The 20810-nt window shown below is 41.5% G+C and overlaps 2 protein-coding genes across 10 annotated transcripts in view; one reads left to right on the top strand and one right to left on the bottom strand.

The window, feature by feature from the left end:
* Positions 1-2125, top strand: part of STK17A (serine/threonine kinase 17a) — a 32085-nt gene extending 29960 nt beyond the window's left edge. Inside the window, exons 4-6 of the mRNA XM_011958787.1 lie at positions 405-453; positions 542-721; positions 1302-2125. Coding sequence (XP_011814177.1) covers positions 405-453; positions 542-721; positions 1302-1626 — 554 coding nt within the window. The 3' untranslated portion in view covers positions 1627-2125. The remainder of the gene's footprint in view (positions 1-404; positions 454-541; positions 722-1301) is intronic.
* The window catches only part of LOC105523793 (cytochrome c oxidase assembly factor 1 homolog), a 126951-nt gene that overhangs the window by 14035 nt on the left and 92106 nt on the right, over positions 1-20810 (bottom strand). For 6 of the 9 annotated variants that reach the window (XM_011958789.1, XM_011958788.1, XM_011958792.1 and 3 more), the window contains 2 exons: positions 16298-16374; positions 14991-15405 (listed from right to left, as the gene is read on the bottom strand). In XM_011958789.1, coding sequence (XP_011814179.1) covers positions 15306-15405; positions 16298-16374 — 177 coding nt within the window. In that variant the 3' untranslated portion in view covers positions 14991-15305. Of the gene's footprint in view, positions 1-7041; positions 7162-9124; positions 9236-14990; positions 15406-16297; positions 16375-20810 lie in introns of those variants that run through there. The other 3 variants (XR_001003648.1, XR_001003647.1, XR_001003646.1) reach the window with 3 other exon arrangements.

Raw genomic sequence — 20810 nt, 5'->3', positions numbered from 1 at the left:
ATCTCCTGACCTCGTGATCCGCCCGTCTCGGCCTCCCAAAGTGCTGGGATTACAGGCTTGAGCCACCGCGCCCGGCCGAGAAAGTTTTAAAAGCCATGATCTGATAGAGACAATGCTTTATTACATAGAAATTGTCAGTTTATATTTGATGTTTTTAAAATATTTAAATATTTGTAAAATACTAGAACTCAACAATGATGGGTAGAAGTGTGAAAAGTAAACAAGTTAATTACAAACATCTAGTTAGGCTTTATATTAATTCATATTAATTCATGGTAACCTTTCATTTTAGCCCAAACATTGAATAGTGTCTTATAGTTTCTAATGCTTAATTTTTTATCTCTAAGAGCAAATTAGGAATTTATTCCACAAAACTAAATGTTTTCTTCTCTTTCTGATACTAGCTCCTGAAATTCTTAGTTATGATCCTATAAGCATGGCAACAGATATGTGGTAAGAGTTATTAATGAAAAATTGATCAAATTAGTTTCAAGAAATGAGTATGGTACTAAATTTTTCTTGCATTTTCTTTCTAATTTAGGAGCATTGGAGTGTTAACATATGTCATGCTTACAGGAATATCACCTTTCTTAGGCAATGATAAACAAGAAACATTTTTAAACATCTCACAGATGAATTTAAGTTATTCTGAGGAAGAATTTGATGTTTTGTCTGAGTCAGCTGTTGACTTCATCAGGACACTTTTAGTTAAGAAACCTGAGTAAGTATTATTTTTATTAGTTTAATATTGATCTTTAAAGTTTTTTATTGACTCTCCTCCAACCAAAAATAGTTCAACACCTAAAACACCAAAATGGGAACACAAAAGTGAGACCCTTGACTTAATAAAACTGTTGAAAGAAAAGGGGGCAAAAATGAAAATATTTTGAGAAAATGTGAACCATACCTCAGTATAACAGGATTTAAATATTAATTAGCAAGACTGTGTTATTGCAAATGTGTCATGGCAGTAAATAGCACTCATAATTCATGGTTAGTAGAAGTTGACAGTGAAATGACAGCTAGTCTCTAGCAGATACTTCCCATCTGTTCTTGGTGTCTCTCAAGAGAGCGTTTCAGACATAACTTACTGAAAATATTTCAACATTTTCACAAAATTTTCAGCATTGTGGGAAATTGCACCCAAATTCCAAGACTAATAGTTTTATTCAGGAATCACGGTAAGATTTTTGCCAACTTGTCATACTTCCCAAAGTATAATACAATAAATACAGTACCTTATGCTCTAATTTTAACTGAAGTTCTAATATGTCTTAACTGTAAAACATGTATCTTTACAGGGATCGAGCCACTGCTGAAGAATGTCTAAAGCACCCCTGGTTGACACAGAGCAGTATTCAAGAGCCTTCTTTCAGGATGGAAAAGGCACTAGAAGAAGCAAATGCCCTCCAAGAAGGTCATTCTGTGCCTGAAATTAATTCAGATACTGACAAATCAGAAACCGAGGAATCCATTGTAACCGAGGAGTTAATTGTGGTTACTTCATATACTCTAGGACAATGCAGACAGTCTGAAAAAGAGAAAATGGAGCAAAAGGCCATTTCCAAACGATTTAAATTTGAGGAACCTTTGCTACAAGAAATTCCAGGAGAATTTATCTATTGAGCAGTATTTCCCTTTAGAACTTTAAGATTTCTACATTGAAAATGTTAATATTATTTATGGACCTCTGGCCAAATGGTACGTATACGGGAAGTGGATAACCAGTATCACTTACACAAACAAAAATAACTTTGTCAAATTTGTGGAGTTAGGTGGAAGTCACATTTTAAAAGTTGCCAACCAGGAGATTTAACAGGTACAGATATCCATTTCAATGTTATTTTTAAGAAGGGAGATGTTGGTACCTTTTAATTCTACACCCTGTTTCTCCAGAATGACAATTTGTGTACAAAGATATTTGTATTCACTTTCTTTAAAAAATCCAAGTAAAAGTGCCAAAACTACATTTCTGTAAATCTCTTGCATTATTCATATGTGTATCTATATCTGCATATTTGCTAATGTGTTTACTAAAATTGCTACTTTTTCACCTTGGATTTGTTTTTGGCCAAATATTAGTTTAAGCAGACATCCAAATTTTCGAGACCTAGAATAACATTCACTAAAGTTTGATACTGTCTTTTTTTAATATTTTCTTACTGCTTTATAGAGACTTGATTTGGTTTCTGTTGTGTTTTTGCCTAAATGCTTGTGACATATCAGTGAAAAACCGTAATTTTTTTTTTCTCTTCAGTGTCACTAGTAAGAGAGGTGGTAATTTTTCACCTCTGAAATTATTCTGGTTTAAGTGTCAGCTCTTCAGCCACTTCCCTCATCACACCACACTCACATGCATCTGCTCTCTCTCACATGCTGTACCCCTGCTGCTTCCTGGCACCTCCCCCCATGCTTCTCATTTAATTTTGGCCAACTGTAGGTATCAGTGTGATCTGATCAACACTCTGGTTACCTTGGTCAGTGAAAAGATGCTACTATATTGCTTTTGTCCCAAAGTGAGTAAAATCCCCTAGAACAGAGAGTGAGAGTGTGTCTTCATGCCGACCACTGGGCCTGTTTCTACTGAGTTTCTTATCAGCCCTCAAGCTCTGCTAGGAAAAGTTATAAAATGCCAAAATATTTAGAAACATTTACTTTGCCCATAAAAAATTTAATTGGATACTCTGTAATTAGGAGGTACTTTGTCCCAAAAAGATGTATAAGAACGTACTAATAGTTTTATTTGATTAGGATTGAACAGTTCAAGTGTATCTAGGCCCCACAGTGACCAGTAAAGTCCAATTAAAAAATGGAAATGTGAAAGTGTATGGCGAATACCTTAAAGTAACTAATCATCCTCACACACAGAAGTCTGAGAGTCCTTATTTATCTTTTATTAGGCTCAGTGCATTAAATATTTGCCTATCACCTGTGTGCTGTGTACCGTGGCCATGCCTTGCTCTGCACTATGAACAACTCAGACCTGTCCCTTCACGGTCTGATTAGGGTGCTGCACAAAGCTTTCTCCCTAACATGGTTTCTCAGCTGTCAAAATCACGAAAATGACAGCACCTAACCACTATTTTAAAGTATGTACAGTAAATACCCAAATGTGTGTAAATGTCATAGACATATACAAAGTCAGTAATCTCGCCCAGTCCTGCTGTGTGAACCTGTCGAAGCACCTGGGAGCGCTCTTTATACCATTAGATGAAATTCATCAGGCAGTTCAGACAACCAGGTTGCACTGTTTTCTCATTAAATTGGCTTGCTTTATATAGTTTCTTGGAATCTAGCATTCCTAAACAAGCTCCAAAAAGCAGAAGAAGAAATTGTGCCACAGTGATAGAGTTTTTAATGAATACCCATGGCCACAGTGTTGAGTCTCAGGTAAGTCTTGGAAGAAGTAAAACACAGTATTAGGCAAATATGTATAAATATCTCTCTGAAAAAATAGGGAGGAGGTGACCAGCAAAAAATACTCACTATTGAATGACACGTTTGTACTTGACGGATCTGTCAGCAGGTTTTAAAATCAGAATCATTTTAAAAATGATTTTAAAATCATTTAAAATGGCTTTTTAAAAACCATTTTATACTCGTAATAAATATATTTAATGTAATTGCTGTATTTGTGAAAAAGGTCTGTTTTCTTTTAGCTGGCCACTTCAGTTTGCTGCGTATCTTTAGCTGCTGTTGTGCCTTAAATACTGAGTCATAGGGTGCTTTTTTAAGAAGCCCTTCAGAATATACTTGTAAAGATAAATTGGCATTTTTTGGTTTATAAGATAAAAACAGGGCATGAAGAACCTTCATAATACTAGGCCAAATAAAATCTATTAATAGCTGCCAGCTAGTTCTACACTTATCTAAAGCTGTTAATGTTCCTTTTTTTCTATCACCAAATTTATAAAGGACTAAACAGTGCTATTGAGTTTACTTGGTTTATAAATCCAGTTTTAACTATAATTCAACGGTATTTTGGTGGGATGAGATGTTTATGAAATATGCAAAATGTATAAGTAGTTTTAATCAACTGGGAAATGATATGTGATCTTGTGTTATGTTGTTTTCACATGAAAACTAGGAGGTAATTGATACCTTTCTCTAGTAGTGGTATAGAGGAAGGACAGATGCTCATTGTTGAATCTCTTCAATTTTTCCAGCTAACCTCAGTTTGGAAGAAAAATGTATTAAAGGGTTATAAAGATCACTTAGAGAATGTGAGACAGAATGTGAATTATAGTCCTCAGTAATGTAATGGGGGTGGTGTGTGGCTCAGTCCATAGAGGCCTATGCATGTTTAGAAGAAATAAATACCAATCCATGGACACCAACATACATGAATATAGACAGGAGAAAGATGACTAGCATTGGCAAACTAATCCTAAATACATTTTAAATTCACACCTCAATTTGAATTGCACTGATAAAAATGAAAAATAGCCATGTACTGTATTTATTGTCCAAGATTGGCCACCTCATCCATTCTATCTGTTGCGGAACTTAAAAAGCTAGATTGAATACCTTAATCTTAACCTCGAGAGCCTTAATCACTACTGTTTTGTTTTGGAGAGAAGGGGATATAATTTACATATCATGAAATGTACAGATCTAAATCCATACAGTCTCATCAGGCTTGACAAATGTATTCACTCCTTTAACCACACTCCTGTTCTGTTGCACTAGTTTTCCTTATCCTCAAACTCATATACTTGGAATCATACAGCAGGCACCATTTGGCTTCTGTAACTCAGCATGATGTCTTTGAGATTCATCTATGTCGAGGTTTATATCAGCAGTTTGTTCTGTTTTTGTTTTTGTTTTTGTTTTGTTGTGTTGTGTTTTGTTTTGAGATGGAGTTTTGCTGCTGTTGCCCAGGCTGGAGTGCAATGGCGGGATCTTGGCTCACTGCAACCTCTGTCTCCCAGGTTCCAGGGATTCTCCTGTCTCAGCTTCCCAAGTAGCTGGGATTACAGGCATGCACTACCACACCTGGATAATTTTTGTATTTTTTTTTAGTAGACATGGGGTTTGACCATGTTGGTCAAGCTGGTCTCAAACTCCTGACCTCAAGTGATCCACTCGCCTCGGCCTCCCAAAGTGTTGGGATTACAGACATGAGCCACCGTGCCCAGCCTGGTTTGTTCCTTTTTATTGTTGTGTCATGCTATTTGAATGCATGAATTTATGTAGCTATCCTTCTGTTCATGGACCCCTGAGCTGTTTCCGTGGGGCTATTATAAATGTGCTATAAATATTCTTGGACAGGAATTTTTATGGACATGTTTTCATTTCTCTTGGATTAAAAAGCTAGGAGTAGAATTGCTAGGTCTTATGGTAGCTGTATATTTAACTTTTTAAGAAACTGCCCAACAGTTTTCTAAAACCATTGTGCTGTTTTCTGTTCCTACCAGCACATTGTATTTTGGTTGTTTTGTACATCCTTGCCGACATTTGGTATTGTCCGCCTGTTTCATTTTAGCCACGCTCCTGGATGTGTGGCGGTATCTCATGGTGGTTTAGTTTGCATTTCCCTGATGACTAACGGACAGTACTTTTCATGTCCTTTTTTTCCTTTTAATTGGATAGGACTCCTTTGTGCATTCTGGACATAAAGGATTGTCAGATTTGTGTGTCACATATATCTTTTCCCATCTATAGCTTGCCTGTTTTCTCAATAGTATCTGTTGATGAGAAGAAGGGTTTAGTTTTGGTGAAATCCAATTTATGGCTTTTTGTTTTATAGTTAATGTTTTCTGTGTGCTCTTTAAGAAGTCTTTGCCTACCCAAGCTCATGAAGATACTGTCTTGTCTTAGGAGTATGATAGTTGTAGCGAATATTCAGGTCTGTGATTCACCTTGAATTAGTATTTTTATATGCCATGAGGTAGGTAGGCATCAAATACCTTTGAACATTCTAGTGAATGTTCAGTGGTTCCTGCACCACTTGTCAAAGATTCTCCTTTCACCGTTAAACTGTTTTGGTGCCCGGTCTAAAATCATGTGATCATATATCTGTGGATCTAGTTTTCTGTTCCATTCTGTTATCTTTTTGTCAAAACTTGGTAAGTCTTGATCTCAGGTAAAACAGACGTTCTAATTTCTTCTTCTGCAAATTGCTTTGTTTATTCTAGGTCCTTTGCATTTCCAAATAAATTTTGTCAATTTCTACCAAACTACTCCCAGAAAAAGCCCTGTGGATTTTTAAGATTCACTGAATCTATAAATCAAGTAGTCATCCAATCCATAAACATGTTTTTCCATTTACTTCATTTTTTTCTCAGCAGTGTTTTACATTTTTCAGTGCAGAGATCCTGTATATCCTTTAACTTTATCCCTGTGTATTTCATGGTTTTTGATGCTGTTGTTTTTTGGATACTCTTCATATTTCAGTTTTTTGTTTGCTTTTAATACCCCAGCTCTCATTTTTAGCTCATCATGCCCAACTAGAACTATGTTATAAATTATTTAAATGAGTCTTTTGAAACTTTTGTTGGTAACAGTGGGAGTAAGTTTGCTGAATTGAAATTTATAGTAACAAAATTGGACGGAATCCCTCCTCTATTTTTTCAAATTAGAGATGCAGTAATGGAACTGCAGAGGGAATATGTGATTGTCCAAGAGCTCACAGCTAGTTATGGGCAGCACAAAAGACAGAATCATTCAGATTTCCTGACTGCTCGTCAAGAACTTTTATCTCAGTGGATACTACCTTTGGCCCCATTTTAATGTCCAAAGTAGTTTTTTTTTTTTTTTTGAGATGGAGTCTCACTCTGTTGCCCAGGCTGGAGTGCAGTGGCCAGATCTCAGCTCACTGCAAGCTCCACCGCCCGGGTTCACACCATTCTCCTGCCTCAGCCTCCCAAGCAGCTGGGACTACAGGCGCCCGCCACCTCGCCCAGCTAGTTTTTTGTATTTTTAGTAGAGACGGGGTTCCACTGTGTTAGCCAGGATGGTCTCGATCTCCTGACCTCGTGATCCACCCGTCTCGGCCTCCCAAAGTGCTGGGATTACAGGCTTGAGCCACCGCGCCCAGCCTCAAGCTTTTTTCTTTGTCTTTAGTTTTCAGAAGTCCTATCATGGATTTCTTTGGGTTTCACTCAGCTTCTTAAATACAGGCATACCTCAGAAATATGCATCGCTTTCAGTTCCAGACCACTGCAATAAACCAAATACCACAAGAAAGCAAGTCACATGAATTTTTTGCCTTTCCAGTGCATATAACATGGCTTATACTGTAGTTTAAGTGAGCAGTAGTGTTATGCCTAAAAGTAATGTACATACATTAATTTAAAAGTACTTTTATTTTTTATTTATTTATTTATTTATTTTGAGACGGAGTCTCGCTCTGTTGCCGGGACTGGAGTGCAGTGGGCGGATCTCAGCTCACTGCAAGCTCCGCCTCCCGGGTTCACACCATTCTCCTGCCTCAGCCTCCGGAGTAGCTGGGACTACAGGTGCCCGCCACCTCGCCCGGCTAGATTTTTGTATTTTTTAGTAGAGACGGGGTTTCACCGTGTTAGCCAGGATGGTCTCGATCTCCTGACCTCGTGATCCGCCCGTCTCGGCCTCCCAAAGTGCTGGGATTACAGGCTTGAGCCACCGCGCCCAGCTTTAAAAGTACTTTTAAATGCAAGAGGAGGATAGGAAAAGATAATAATTTTAAAATACCTTACTGCTGAGAAATGCTAACAACCATTCATTGAGTCATAATCTTTTTGCTGGTGGACGGTCTTGCCTCGATGTTGATGGCTGCTGACTGATCAGGGTGGTGGTTGCTGAAGCCTGCAATGACTGTGGAAATTTCTTAAAATAAGACAACAGTGAAGTTTGCTGCACTGATTAACTCCTTCTTTCATGAAAGATTCCTCTGTAGCATACAATGCTGTTTGATAGCGTTTACCCACAGCAGAACTTTTCAAAATTAGGGGTCAATTCTCTCAAACCCTACCACTGCTAAGTTTATGGAATATTCTAAATCTTTTTGTTGTCATTTCAACAATGTTCACAGCATCTTCACCAGTAGTAGATACCATCTCAAGAAACTACTTTCTTTGCTCGTCCATGAGAAGCAACTTCTCATCCATACAAGTTTGATCCTGAGATTACAGCAATTTAGTCACATCTCCAGGCCCCTCCACTCCTAGTTCTCTTGCTGTTTTCACCCCATCTATAGTTCCTTCCTCCTCTGAAGTCTTGAAACCCTCCAAATCCTCCATGAGGATTAGAATCTATTTCTTCCAAACTCCAAATAATGTTGATATTTTGACCTCCTCCCATGAATTGAATGCTCTTGATGGCATCTAGAATGGTGAATCCTTTCCAGAAGGTTTTCAACTGACTGCCCAGAACCATCAGAGAAATCACAAAATATATTTCTTAAATAGTAAGTCTTGAGAGTCAAAAGTACTCCTTGATCCATGTGCAGCAGAATGGATACTCTGTTAGCAGGCATGAAACAACATTCATCTCCTTGTACATCTTTATCAGAGCTCTTGGGTGACCAGGTGCATTGTTAATGAGTAGCAATATTTTGGTTTTTTGGGTTTGTTTTTTGAGACAGGGTTTCACCATGTTGCCCAGGCTGATCTGGAACTCCTGACATCAAGCAGTCCACCTGCCCCAGCTTCCCAAAGTGCTGGGATTACAGGCATGAGCCACTGCACCCGGCCATATTTTGAAAGAAATCTATTTTTTCTGAGCACTGAGTCTCAACAGTGGGCTTATTTAGTAGACCATGCTGTAAACAGACCAGCTGTCATCCAGGCTTTGTTGTTGCATTTATACAGCATATCTTAAGGGCCCTAGGATTTTCAGAATAGTCAGTGAGCATTGGCTTTAACTGAAAGTCACAGCTGCACTAGCCCCTGACAAGAGTCAGCTTGTCCTTTGAAGCCAGGAATTGAGTTTTTCTAACTATGAAAGTCCTAGATGGCATCTTTTCCCAATAAAATGCTGTTTCATCTACACTTAAAATCTATTGTTTAGTTTATCCACTTGCATCGATGATCCGAGCTAGATCTTGTGGGTAACTTCTGCAGCTTCTCCATCAGCACTTGCTGTAGCACTTTGTACTTTTATGGAAATGGCTTCTTTACTTAAACCTCAATAATATTGCTAGCTTCAAATTTTCTCCTGCAGCTTTCTGACCTCTCACATTTAGTGAGAGGCCATTGTAGGGTTATTAATTGGCCTAATTTCAATACTGTTGTGTCTCAGGGAATAGGGAGGCCTGAAAAGTGGGAGAAAGATGAGGGAATGGCCAATCAGTGGAGCAGTCAGAACACACACATTTATCAATTAAGTTCACCGTCTTAGGTGGGTGAGGTTCATGGTGCTCAAAACAATTACAATAGTAACATCAAAGATCACTGGTCACAGCTCTCCGTAACAATAATTTAAAAGTCTGAAGTATTGTGAGAATTACCAAATGTGACACAGATGCAAAGTGAGCACAAGCTGCTGGAAAAGTGGCACCAAAAGACCTGCTCGACAGTTGCCACAAACCCACGATTTGTAAAAGACACAGCATCTGCAAAGTGTAATCAAGTAAAACACAATAAAACTAGGTATATATGCCTATAAAAGGTTCATTTGTTTTTGACAAATTTGTAAACTCTCAGCCATTATTTTTTTCAAATACTTTTTCAGCCCCACCCTCCTTCTCCTCTTTCTTAGACCCATGATTCAAATGTTAGGTCTTTAGCTAGAGGCCCACAGGTACCAATTGCAGTCTGTTTTCTCTGCTCAGATTTTTATTTCATCTTAAAATTCAGTGATTCTTTTCTCTGTACTCCTCATTCTGCTGTTTCACCCATCCAGTGAGATTTTTATTTCATTTAATCTTTTCTCAGTTCTAAAATTTCCATTTGATTTGCCGTCTTCTAAGACTTCCTATTTTTTCATTTATTCCAAGCATGTTCATAATTGCTCACCAAACTTTTAAATGATGGCTGCTTCAAAATCCTTGTCAGATAATTCTAAGAATCTGTGTCATCTTGGTGTTTGTATCTGTTAACTCTTCTCATTCAGGCTGACATTTGCCTGGTTCTTGGCACAAGAGCATGGCTTTCTGTTCTATTCTGCCCATTTGGGTTTGAGACCCTGGACTTTGTTTGAATGTTTTAGTAGGTCTCCTCTGACACCACCCCTGTGGGTGAAGGGGGCATGTGGTGGGTTTGACAGTTCAGGCTCACCACTGAGCCCCGTCTGAATACAGGCAGGGGGGAGGAGTGGCTCCGTGCAGCTTCCCACTAGAACACGGGGGCCCCACTGATACCATGGGAGTGGGAGGAGTTGTTCCTCCTGGGTCAGGGTCAAAGTCTAGGCTCCCAACATGACCTCCACTGACACTAAGGGGGTGGGCCTTATTATCATCCTGCAGGGATAGAAGTCCCAAGCTCCCTACTGGGCTAGCTCTGACACCGCTCCAGCAGGGGTTGGGGAGGCCTCATTGCCACAGGCAAAGGAGAAGGTCTAGGCTCCCCACTTGGCCTTTGCTGATGAGGCAGTAGGGTTGGGGCCATAGGCTTTTCCATGGTGTTTGGATAGAGTAGGGAAGTTACTGAGACTTCTCCATCTTTCTAGGTTGCCCTGTCCTGATCCTTGGGCTAGAGACACCAGGCTTTGCTTAGCCATTGGCTCCTATTGGTGTTTTGGGGTGCTGGCTTCTCCAGCGCCTCATATTTGCCCAATATGAGGCAAAAGAAAACCCAGGGAAGTCAATGCTGTGCTATTCCTTGTGTACTGAAGTTCCTTTCCATTCGGTCTTCTCAGCTTTCACAATAGTTTGATGTTTGTTTTATGCAAGTCCAGGCTGCACTTAGTGGAGGAATAGGGAGAAGTGCGTCTACTCTTTGTCTCTTCTACTTTGTTTTGAATAGTGAATTTTCTAAAAATGTGGTCCTAGAAAGTAGCTTAGTTTGCAAATTATGAACATAACTGTTATATAATTTTATAACTACTACTGACTCAGTCAAACCACCGAGGACATGTTCTACAATCAATGGTTTGTGTGTGTCTCCAATTGAATGCTAAGTCCTCGATCTAAGCCATGTCTTAGGTTAAAATAATTCCAGGATTTCCTGATATTGAACCACCTTTGCATTCCTGGAATAAACCTCTCTCAGTCACTGTTAACAGTAGGGTGTACTAGGTTAAGTTGGGGTAACAAATAGCCCCCCATCTTAGGGGCTTGTAAGGGTTTCTGTGTCTCTTATGCTTCATGTCCTGCTGTGGCTCAGCTGTCCCAGCCCCCAAGCCCTTGAAGTAGCCACCGTCCGGACTATTACCCATCGTAGGGACGAAGGCAGAGTGGACAGTGTGAACCAAGGGCAGGCACTGAAAGCTTTCACTCAGAAGTCCTGCATGCCGCTTCCACTCACCAGCCACAGCCACACCGAGGTTCAGCGAGGCAGGGTGTATAATCCTCCCACAGGAAAGAACACTGAGCGGGAGAAGCACCAACCCATTTCGTGAACAATAATACAATATACCACTACATATCATTGATTCAGTTCACTAATATTTTATTTTGAATATTTGCATCAACCTTCATAAGGGAGACAGGTCTATAGTTTCTCATTTCATAAAAATAATTTGGAAGTGAAAAATTACTTTGTCATTAAGACTGCAAGGTGACTGATGTGGTAGCTCAAGTTAAAAGGTGTTATAGGTGTATAGTAGGGGGTCTAATTTCTGCCTTGACAGCTTATTATGTGATAATAAAAGGTTAATACATCTCATGTGATCTGATAAATCAATTAAAACGTTTCCTTAAAAAAAATTCCTTTTGGAAATTTCCTCTAAGGGGAAAAAAATTTGGAAGATAATTTAGGAAGGAAAAGTACTCTCTCCTGCAAAGTCAGGTTTCACTTCTGCACTCAACCCGTGTCTTACAGGCATGTTTTTAATATTTTCATTTCCTACTTTTCTGCCCTGGATTATAAAGTGGGTGCAGTTTTTCTGTACACATTCCTGACAGTGCTTTCAACTGAGCAACTCCGCCAAAAAGCATGCCTGACCCAGGAGGGCATTACTAAGGAGGCAAGAATCTTCTAGTGGGTGGAGACAAGGTTTTCCTATCACCCTCTCACCTCCTTCTTGACCGCTCCCGTCACTGAGCCTCCTGTGTAAACAGCATCTTTTGTCCAAGCATCCCAATGAGCAGTATAAACATTGTCTCACCTGTAAGGCAAGTGATTGGTAAATATTTATTCATATTTTTCAGATGGACAAACTGAAAATGCCAGAGAGTCAAGTGGCCTAAAGCCACTTCCAAAGCTCCTTGCTTTGGGAAAATCCTTCACAACTGCTGCTGCTTGAGCATTTCCCTGGCCTTCCTGGTGGCCAGAGGACAGAAGGAACTAAGTTCTGGCGGTTTGGTGTATGTGTAATTTCAGTTTCATTGTTGCTGTATACAAACTTTACCAAAACTCAGAGTAATAAAACCTTATCAGGTATTATCAAGTCCTTGGGTTGGTGAATAGGGGATGTTTACAGGCAAGAGGAGGCTAATTCTAGGAAAACTGAGACGAAGATGGTAAAATCTGTGACTTACCTGAAAGTCACACAGGTCTTGTCAGTACACATTCAGCACAGTCTCTGAAACCTCGTTAGCAGTAGAATCACGTGCTTACCCCCAAATCTTTGATGGCCACAAATTGTATGCAAAATGTCAACACTGGCAGTCACACACTGTGGCCAACCTACCTTTCCAGGCCTCTCTTTTACTTTACCTACGCTCATCTCCATGCTGTCCAAACCGGGCTTCTTATTTCTGGGGCACAACCGCCCTCTGCCCGCTCTGGGGCCTCTCTCCATGCTGTGCTTTCCACTCGCAGGGTGCTCTCCATCATGTCTGCTTATCAAAATCTTGGACTTCAAGGCCCACAGGGACACTGCTGCCTCCGGACAGCCACTTAGATTCCTCCTAAACTGGTATCTCTCTTTTCTACATCATTTTTAGCACCAGAGCGTGAAATTCTTTTGGCACAGTATTATAATACTCTCCACAGCCCCTGCCCATCCACCCAGCACACTAGCTGGTAAGGAACTTGCGGGTAGAGGCCCTGCAGCCTCTTCTATAGTAAAGCACATAGGCGTCACGCTACCATTTGTTGGCTGTGATCCCTCTCCTGCAACGTCTAGAGTTTGTATAATTCTAGGAAACCCCTTTCTCTGGTCTCCGGGCTATCCTGTCTCTTTATGGGATGCACTGGGGGCCCTTCCTCAAAAAGTCACCTTTTCCTCTGATGCATTATCCAAGACATCATTAAGGTAGTTAGTGGAGTCAGTGGCTGAGTCACAGTGATTAATGGATCTACAGGAAACAGTGGGCTGCAAGTGCACATCATTGCTATCCTCAAAGAACAGGAAAGACAGTGTCTACTGCAGTGATCAAGTTCCAGCCTGCTCAGAATCACCCATGAAGCCATTAAGTGCACAGGAAATAAATGTGAAGAGAAAAAATACCCAAGATAGTGGCTTTCAAATAGAAATCAAGGAGCTATTCACTACATAATACTATTTCCTATCAGGTGGATTAGAAAAGCCTCTTCATTAATTCAAACTCTACACTTATTTTTACTTCAGAACAGATGGCCAACCTAAGTAAGCCCTGGTTTTCTACAATCTGGCCATAGCAAAGAAACAAAAAAAATTCAAACACTAAAATGAAGTAGAAGTTGTCAGAGAATAGACAGATAGGAAGCAATACATAAATTCACAACATACACACAATAGGACAGTGTGTAACTTAAAGAGCAAAAGCACAGAACTGTTCAGTGCTCTGTCATTTATTTTAAAAGGCTGTAGAGATTGGAATATTTATCTAAACACACTGACAAAAGCACTCTCAGGGGGAGACTTTTCACTGTGTAATCTACTCAAAGAACACACAAACATGTTCTTAAAGAAACAACTCCAGAATAGAGATAACTTGTGACAACTGAAGACCTCATATTCTACTAGCATGTTTAAGCTCATTTTTTTCTTTTTTTCTGAGCAGCTTCTCTTCACTGAATATTAAGAATGTAGGAAGAGAGCTCATGGCTGTCCTTCATTGTAGACAACTACAATGGCATTAAGCCTGCTAATGCTAAGAGGGTTAAACTGACCTTTTCAAAGCACAGATACCAGATTTCTGTTTTTGTAGGCTCTGGTGCCCAGAAGGAAGTTCTTTTGCTTTATAATATGTTTCCTTATAAGACTAATAAAACCTAAGGATATGATTATCTAACATGCAGTTAAGTTGTTTGGAAAGCAGATAGGTAAGAACCTGTTAGCTTTTTCCTTTCCTTCCCTTTCCCTTCTTTTTCTTTCCTTTTTTTTTTCTCTCCTGAGATGGAGTTTTGCTCTTGTTGCCCAGGCTGGAGTGCAATGGTTGAAATCTTGGCTCACTGCAGACTCTGCCTCCTGGATTCAAGCAATTCTCCTGCCTCAGCCTCCCAAGTAGCTGGGATTACAGGCACCTGCCACCACACTCAGCTAATTTTTTTGTATTTCCAGTAGAGATGAGATTTCACCATGTTGGCCAGGCCTCCTGACCTCAGGTGATCCTCCTGCCTCGGCCTCCCAAAGTGCTGGGATTACAGGCATGAGCCACCACGCCCAGCCAGATGCTGTTACCTTCAAACTAACTTTCCTAAGTTAACTTTATGTGTGTATGTACACACATAAATTTTCTAAGCTTTCAAAATGTTTGGAATAAAAATTATTTTCCAAATCTTCAACTGGGCAGATGGTTGGTATCTGAAATAGAAATAAATGCAAACAAAATATTCCAAAGTGATGGAGAATGTCCACAATCAACTTAACAACATGAATTCAAGGTAGAGTGAAAAACCAAAGTGGTCTTCCTCATCATTCTCATGTCAATAATTTAGAAAAAATCCCTTCAGTACTACTGAGCTTCAGGCTTTGTAATGAGGACTGAAAAATTCCAGGGGAAAGGAAGAGGAAGAGAAAGGAAAGAAATGAGAACTAGCAAAGATCAACAAACATTTTATTAATTCTGATTCCTTTTATCTTTTGCTTTTTTATACAAAGCACTTTCAAATCAATTATCTTAAATTTATAATAGGAGTTTCTTTCGGATTCAGTTTAAAAATGACAAATAGCATTCGTTGTGCCCAAGTTGGAATTATACCAAAATTACCATGTGCTGGCACATACAGTCATCCCACTGGTGGCTGGAAAACTGGGTTGCAGGAGTGTCTGCCACTCAGATGGGCCACCACCCTAGTGGGCATATGGTAGAGATGAGGATGGACTAGAAGCACGCTGAGTCTGCTGGGTCTTCTCTACTGCTTTTTTACTTCATCACCGTTTTCCCCACTGAGCTTGAACACAGGAATCTGCTGACCATCCTTGAGCTCTAAAAAGACCTCATCAAGGTGCCACCTGAGAGAAACCAAAAGTACAGTATCTCTAATCTATGAACACTGAGGCAACAGCCATGGTCAAAAAAAGGGGCGCACAAAGCAGTTGTTTTGAATAATGCCTTAAATCTTTTTAAACATTTTGTGTGAGTGCTGTGTCAACACAATTCGTAACATTCTACCATGGGCTCTCATTATTTAAACAGCTTCGACTTCAAGGCAGGCTTAACAATGACAGGCGAATGAAAGGGACATCAGGAAGGAGAAGGAGCAGTTTATTTCTCATTTCCTAATTCACACTGACCTTCAGTTCCTGGCATGGAATCCAGCCAGCTCGTGCACTAATCCCAGGCTCAGAGGTCAGTGAGCCCAGGGTGAGCTAGGTGGGCCCGCCCTCCTGCTCCTTTTGTCTTTGGGAATTAAAACACAGCCTGGCTAAACAGCAAACATCTATGAGAGAGGCTTCCCGTGGGGGAAGTGAGTGGATGTAGCTACTGGCAACCAGACAAGCAAAGCCAATTAAGGGGTGGAGAGCTTATGCAAAGAATGTGATGAATAAATTCTGGAACAAGAATCCATGCCCTTTATTCATTTGTAACAATCGAGGCAGTGAAGTGAGAAGCTGTAACATAGCATCAAATTATGACAGACCTAGATCACTATAACTGGAAAGTTTTACGAATTCAACGGCATAAGGAGAGGGCAATTCAGTAGACTGTATGGATAAACTGGACTCAGCTAAGAGCCACAGTACTGGCTTGCTGCCCAGGCCACGAAGCTTTCAGCTTCAAGCTTGAAAAACAGTTCTTCCTATGCCCACAGCAATTTACCAACAAATGAAAACACACTCAGGGTTGCTTCCGTCAGGAAGTCCTCCTCCCACCCCCTGGACTGCCGTCACCTTCCCAGGATACCTCTGAAAGGGGCCACCTCTGGAGGAGCGGACGTAGAGAAGGCCCTCTGACTTGGATCCAGAGACAGGAATCTTCAACTGTGGTGTAAAATGACAGAAAGGAGAGATGTAATTGGATACATTATTGTCATTTCAGAAGATGATGACAAAATGATGCTTTCTAGAGCTAAGCCTATAAAACCCAGTGATTCTCCACAGAAGTGAGCTGTTTTCTAACAGCCCAGCTGGAGAATCCACTTGATTTTCCAAATGTCCTGCCCCTCTTTGGTTGGCTGGTAAGGTCAATGGCAGTCTTTGCATTTGACACGGAGGCCTCCTATGATCCTACTTCCAATGATCGCTCAAAAGTCCACTGTTAAAAAGGAGCAAACTCCTGACACACGCAGCAACATGGATGAGTATCAAAAACACGCCAAGTCAAAGGGCTTTACACAGGAGGAGTATATAACTATTTATGTTAAATTCTAGAACAGGCTAAACTATGCTGGAAACCTGTTATTTTGATGGATTACAAAGTAATTTTCAAACATCATTAAAAGAAAAAAGAAAAGTGACTGCCTCTGGCAGAGCTGGAAGATGTGAGAAGGGACCCACTGGGTAGGGCACGAGGGAATTCAGGTGCTGGGAGCAATCTACATCTAGATAACAGCTTGAGTGACACGACTGGGTGTATTTGTTAAAACTCATCAGAGATAGGACACTTGGATTTGTGCCTTTCACAGAATGTAAATTTTACCTCAAAAAAAAAAAAAGGAAAAAAACTAGGAACCATAACAAATATTAAACTCTACTTAATGATGTACGTGCTTACGTGTATAATGTTTGAAAATTACTTTGTAATCCATCTAAATAACACTATAGACTCACGGAAACAGAGCAAAATGCTAACTGTAGAATCCAGGTACCAGCTATAGGTGCTCACAGTATAAATTCTTTTATCTTTTTTGTATGTTTGAAATTTTTCATAATAAAATAGCAAAAGAAATTCACTGTTTTAAAGAGGAACCTATTGCCAGCAAATTGGTACATATTTTGACCTGGACCCTAAAGAACAAGCTTTAAGGAAAATATAATACATGAAGGCTTGTCTGGGAAAGACAACACCGAGGCCTGGGTTTCTCCTTCATCCCCAGCACCACAGGCTGGGTTCGCACCACAGGGTGCTGCCAGGTGCTGCCATGCCCATGCCCGGGGAGTCGGCCTGAGAGCCCCTAAGCAGTTGTTTGATTACACTCCAATTTAGAAAAAAAAAAATAGTGAATGCAATGCTTTTAGTTTCTCACGAAAACCAAAGAAGCTATGAGCCACAATAAGGAAGCCCATCATGAGACAGGCACCTCCCAGAGTGCCTTCCCGTGTCCTCGGTAATGGCCAAAGACACCTTCCGGAGCGGGGGCGGGGTGGGGGTGGGGGCGGGGAGTATCCCACCCATTCCAAATTGCCACCAAGAGAAGAAACTACTGAGGTGCATATCTGTGCTTTCCAAAACTCTTTCTTTCCTTTAAACACACCTGAAGGAAGGCACAGGATTTGGAACATGGCTCCATAACTCAGGTGAATAGGCAGTCAACTAGTCACACTTTAAGAACAAATCTTTAGCCGGGCATGGTGGCTTCCGCCTGTAATCCTAGCACTTTAGGAGGCCAAGGCAGGTGGATCACTTGAGGCCAGGAGTTCCAGATCAGCCTGGGCAATATGGCAAAACCCCATCTCTACTAGAAATACAAATAATTAGCCAGGCATGGTGGTGCGCACCTACAGTCCCAGCTACTCAGGAGGCTGAGGCAGGAGAATCACTTGAACCTGGGAGGTGGAGGCTGCAGTGTGTCGAGATCACACCACTGTACTCCAGCCTGGGTAAGAGAGCAAGGTTCCATCTCAAGGAAAAAAAAAAAAAGAACAAATCTTCAGGGTCCCACTGTTTGAGTCGAGCTACAGCTTTTCTCTGGAGATTACAGAATTAAGCAACAGAGTATACACTGAGCATCTCTGGATGCTTTAAGAAAAAAAAAAAAAAGGAAGGAGAAAAAAATGGGCAGAAGCAAGAAGGATTCTGAAGAACAGCAAACTCTGAGGGGCCAATGTCTGAACTGTGCGTAGCTGTGCTTCCATGTGTAGATATGACACTTTATGCGTTGGTTCCTTCACCAGCCAGACCTTGCCAAAGCAGGAGTTCTGGCAAAGCAAACGTTGGTCACTGGTGACTATCTCACACACACTCTGGAAAAAATCCCAATATACGACAATTACTTCATGAACAACTGAAACATCTCACCTCTGGAAAAACTGTAAGAAGTGCAAATAAAGGAATTTGGGATAAGAGGGCATATGCTGTATACAAGCATCCTTACAAACAGCTGATTATAAAGAAAGTAAGGACCCTGACAGAATGTCAAAAATAGTCCACAAATTGGAAGGCATGTGCTGAGGCTCCGGGTGGCTGTGAAGCAGCAGACTCTGAACTCCCGTCACTGCGGAGTCACAGCATTTGGCAGCAGTAGAAGCCAGAACCTAGCACCACAGCCAACATAGTCACAGCATGGCCAAGGTCCCAGGGATGTGGGGAAGCCCAGGAAGGTGCCCTCTCAGCACCACTGGGGCTAAAGTGAAAGCTGGACAGAACAAAGCTCCCACCAAAACCACTATGGCCTCCCCCTACTCTCACTGGGGTTCCTGGAGCACCAGATCATGGATGCTGCATCAACCAGCCCCAGCACACACTTCCTTTGGCACACACTTCCTCAGCGCTACAGCTGGGCTCTGTGCTCTGTGCCAACAGAAATGCAACAGCCAGACCGACCTGCTGGCTTTTCCAGGTTCTCAGGATTGCTAGGGTCTAGCCAAGTGACCAAAGACAAGGAAGCACAGACGGGCTCCGCCACACCATGGGAGCAATACAATGTGCCATTGCCTGGCACAGAGTGAGCACTCCACACATGCCAGCCCTTCCCTGTGCTCCTCCTCCGTGTCCTCTCCCACGCAGTGTCACTGCCGTCCTTCCACTCACATCCATGCTGAACACTGGAGCATCACCTCCGACCCACCCACTCCTGATACATGACTGTTACCAAGTTCTGTCACCTGGATGCCAGGATGCCTTCACATCCATCTTTTGCTTCTCCAGGCCACACCTCTGGTTCATGCTCTCACCACTGCACACCAGTGTGGCTGCGTCTCTCTCCTAAAGGTGGCTCACTGTAGCCAGTCCCTGGACATCGCCAATCTACACAAACACACTTTCTTTTAAAACCGAGTATTTTAATCAGAATACCGGAGCATGAATTGCTTTTGCAGTTGGAAAAATGTCTCATTAGAGCTAGGTCCATTAAGAACATACTAAAAATAACAAAAAATAATGTAGGTCAGATCACCTCACTCTTACCCTTCCAATACTTTACGGGCTTCTGCTGCTAGAGTCAAGCACACACCTTCCAAGATGACACTGTGGCCCCCTGGTGGCCGCGGCCTCTCCTACCCGCCCACACCCACCTCGCCCACCTGTGCCTCCACTGCCGTATCACACTGACAGGGGAAACAGTGACGACCTTCCCAGTCATGCTGCTCCTCAGCCTGGTGTTCCTCTCCGCCGTTCAAAGTCCTCACAGCCATCTCCCAGGCCTCCAGCCACTCCCCCTAGGCCTGCATAACAGTGACAGGGCTTGCCTCACCCTGTCTTACTCAGGAATTTTCAACTATAAAACCCCAAAAGCCTTCTGCACCTCTATTCCCCACACAGCTTAGAATCATTCCTCAAACTAGAGTATATACTCAAAATATGTTTGTTTGGGTTTTTTTGTTTTTTTCTTTTTTTGAAACAGAGTCTCGCTCTGTCGCCTGGGCTGGAGTGCAGTGGCCGGATCTCCACTCACTGCAAGCTCCGCCTCCCAGGTTTACACCATTCTCCTGCCTCAGCCTCTGGAGTAGCTGGGACTACAGGCGCCCGCCACCTCGCCCGGCTAGTTTTTTTGTATTTTTTAGTAAAGACAGGGTGTCACTGTGTTAGCCAGGATGGTCTCGATCTCCTGACCTCGTGATCCGCCCGTCTCGGCCTCCCAAAGTGCTGGGATTACAGGCTTGAGCCACCGTGCCCAGCCAATGTTTGTTAAACAGAAGAACAAATGCATTTTACATGCAAGTGAGTGTGATCAAGTACAAAAAGATAAGTTACAGCTAAAAAAATGGGTTGGTATTCTGTGGAAGCAATGTAAATAAATACACTTTAAAAATCAAAGTTTAAAGAGTTGGTTACATTTGAATGAGCACTGACTGGATACAGATGCTTTCTCTTTTTTTTATTTTAGACACAGTTTCACTCTGTCACCCAAGGTAGAGTGCAGTGACACGATCATAGCTCACTGCAGCCTCCAACTCCTGAGTTCAAGTGATCCTCCTGCTTCAGCCTCCTGGGTAGCTGGGATTATAGGTGTGCACTATCACACCTGGCTAAATTTGATAGATAGATAGATAGATAGATAGATAGATAGATAGATAGATAGACAGACAGACAGACTGGC

Source organism: Colobus angolensis, unplaced genomic scaffold (genome assembly GCF_000951035.1).
Source record: "Colobus angolensis palliatus isolate OR3802 unplaced genomic scaffold, Cang.pa_1.0 Scaffold475, whole genome shotgun sequence".
Lineage (NCBI taxonomy): Eukaryota > Metazoa > Chordata > Mammalia > Primates > Cercopithecidae > Colobus > Colobus angolensis.
Note: the sequence above shows the minus strand (reverse complement) of the source record. Positions and strands in the feature narration are given on the sequence as shown.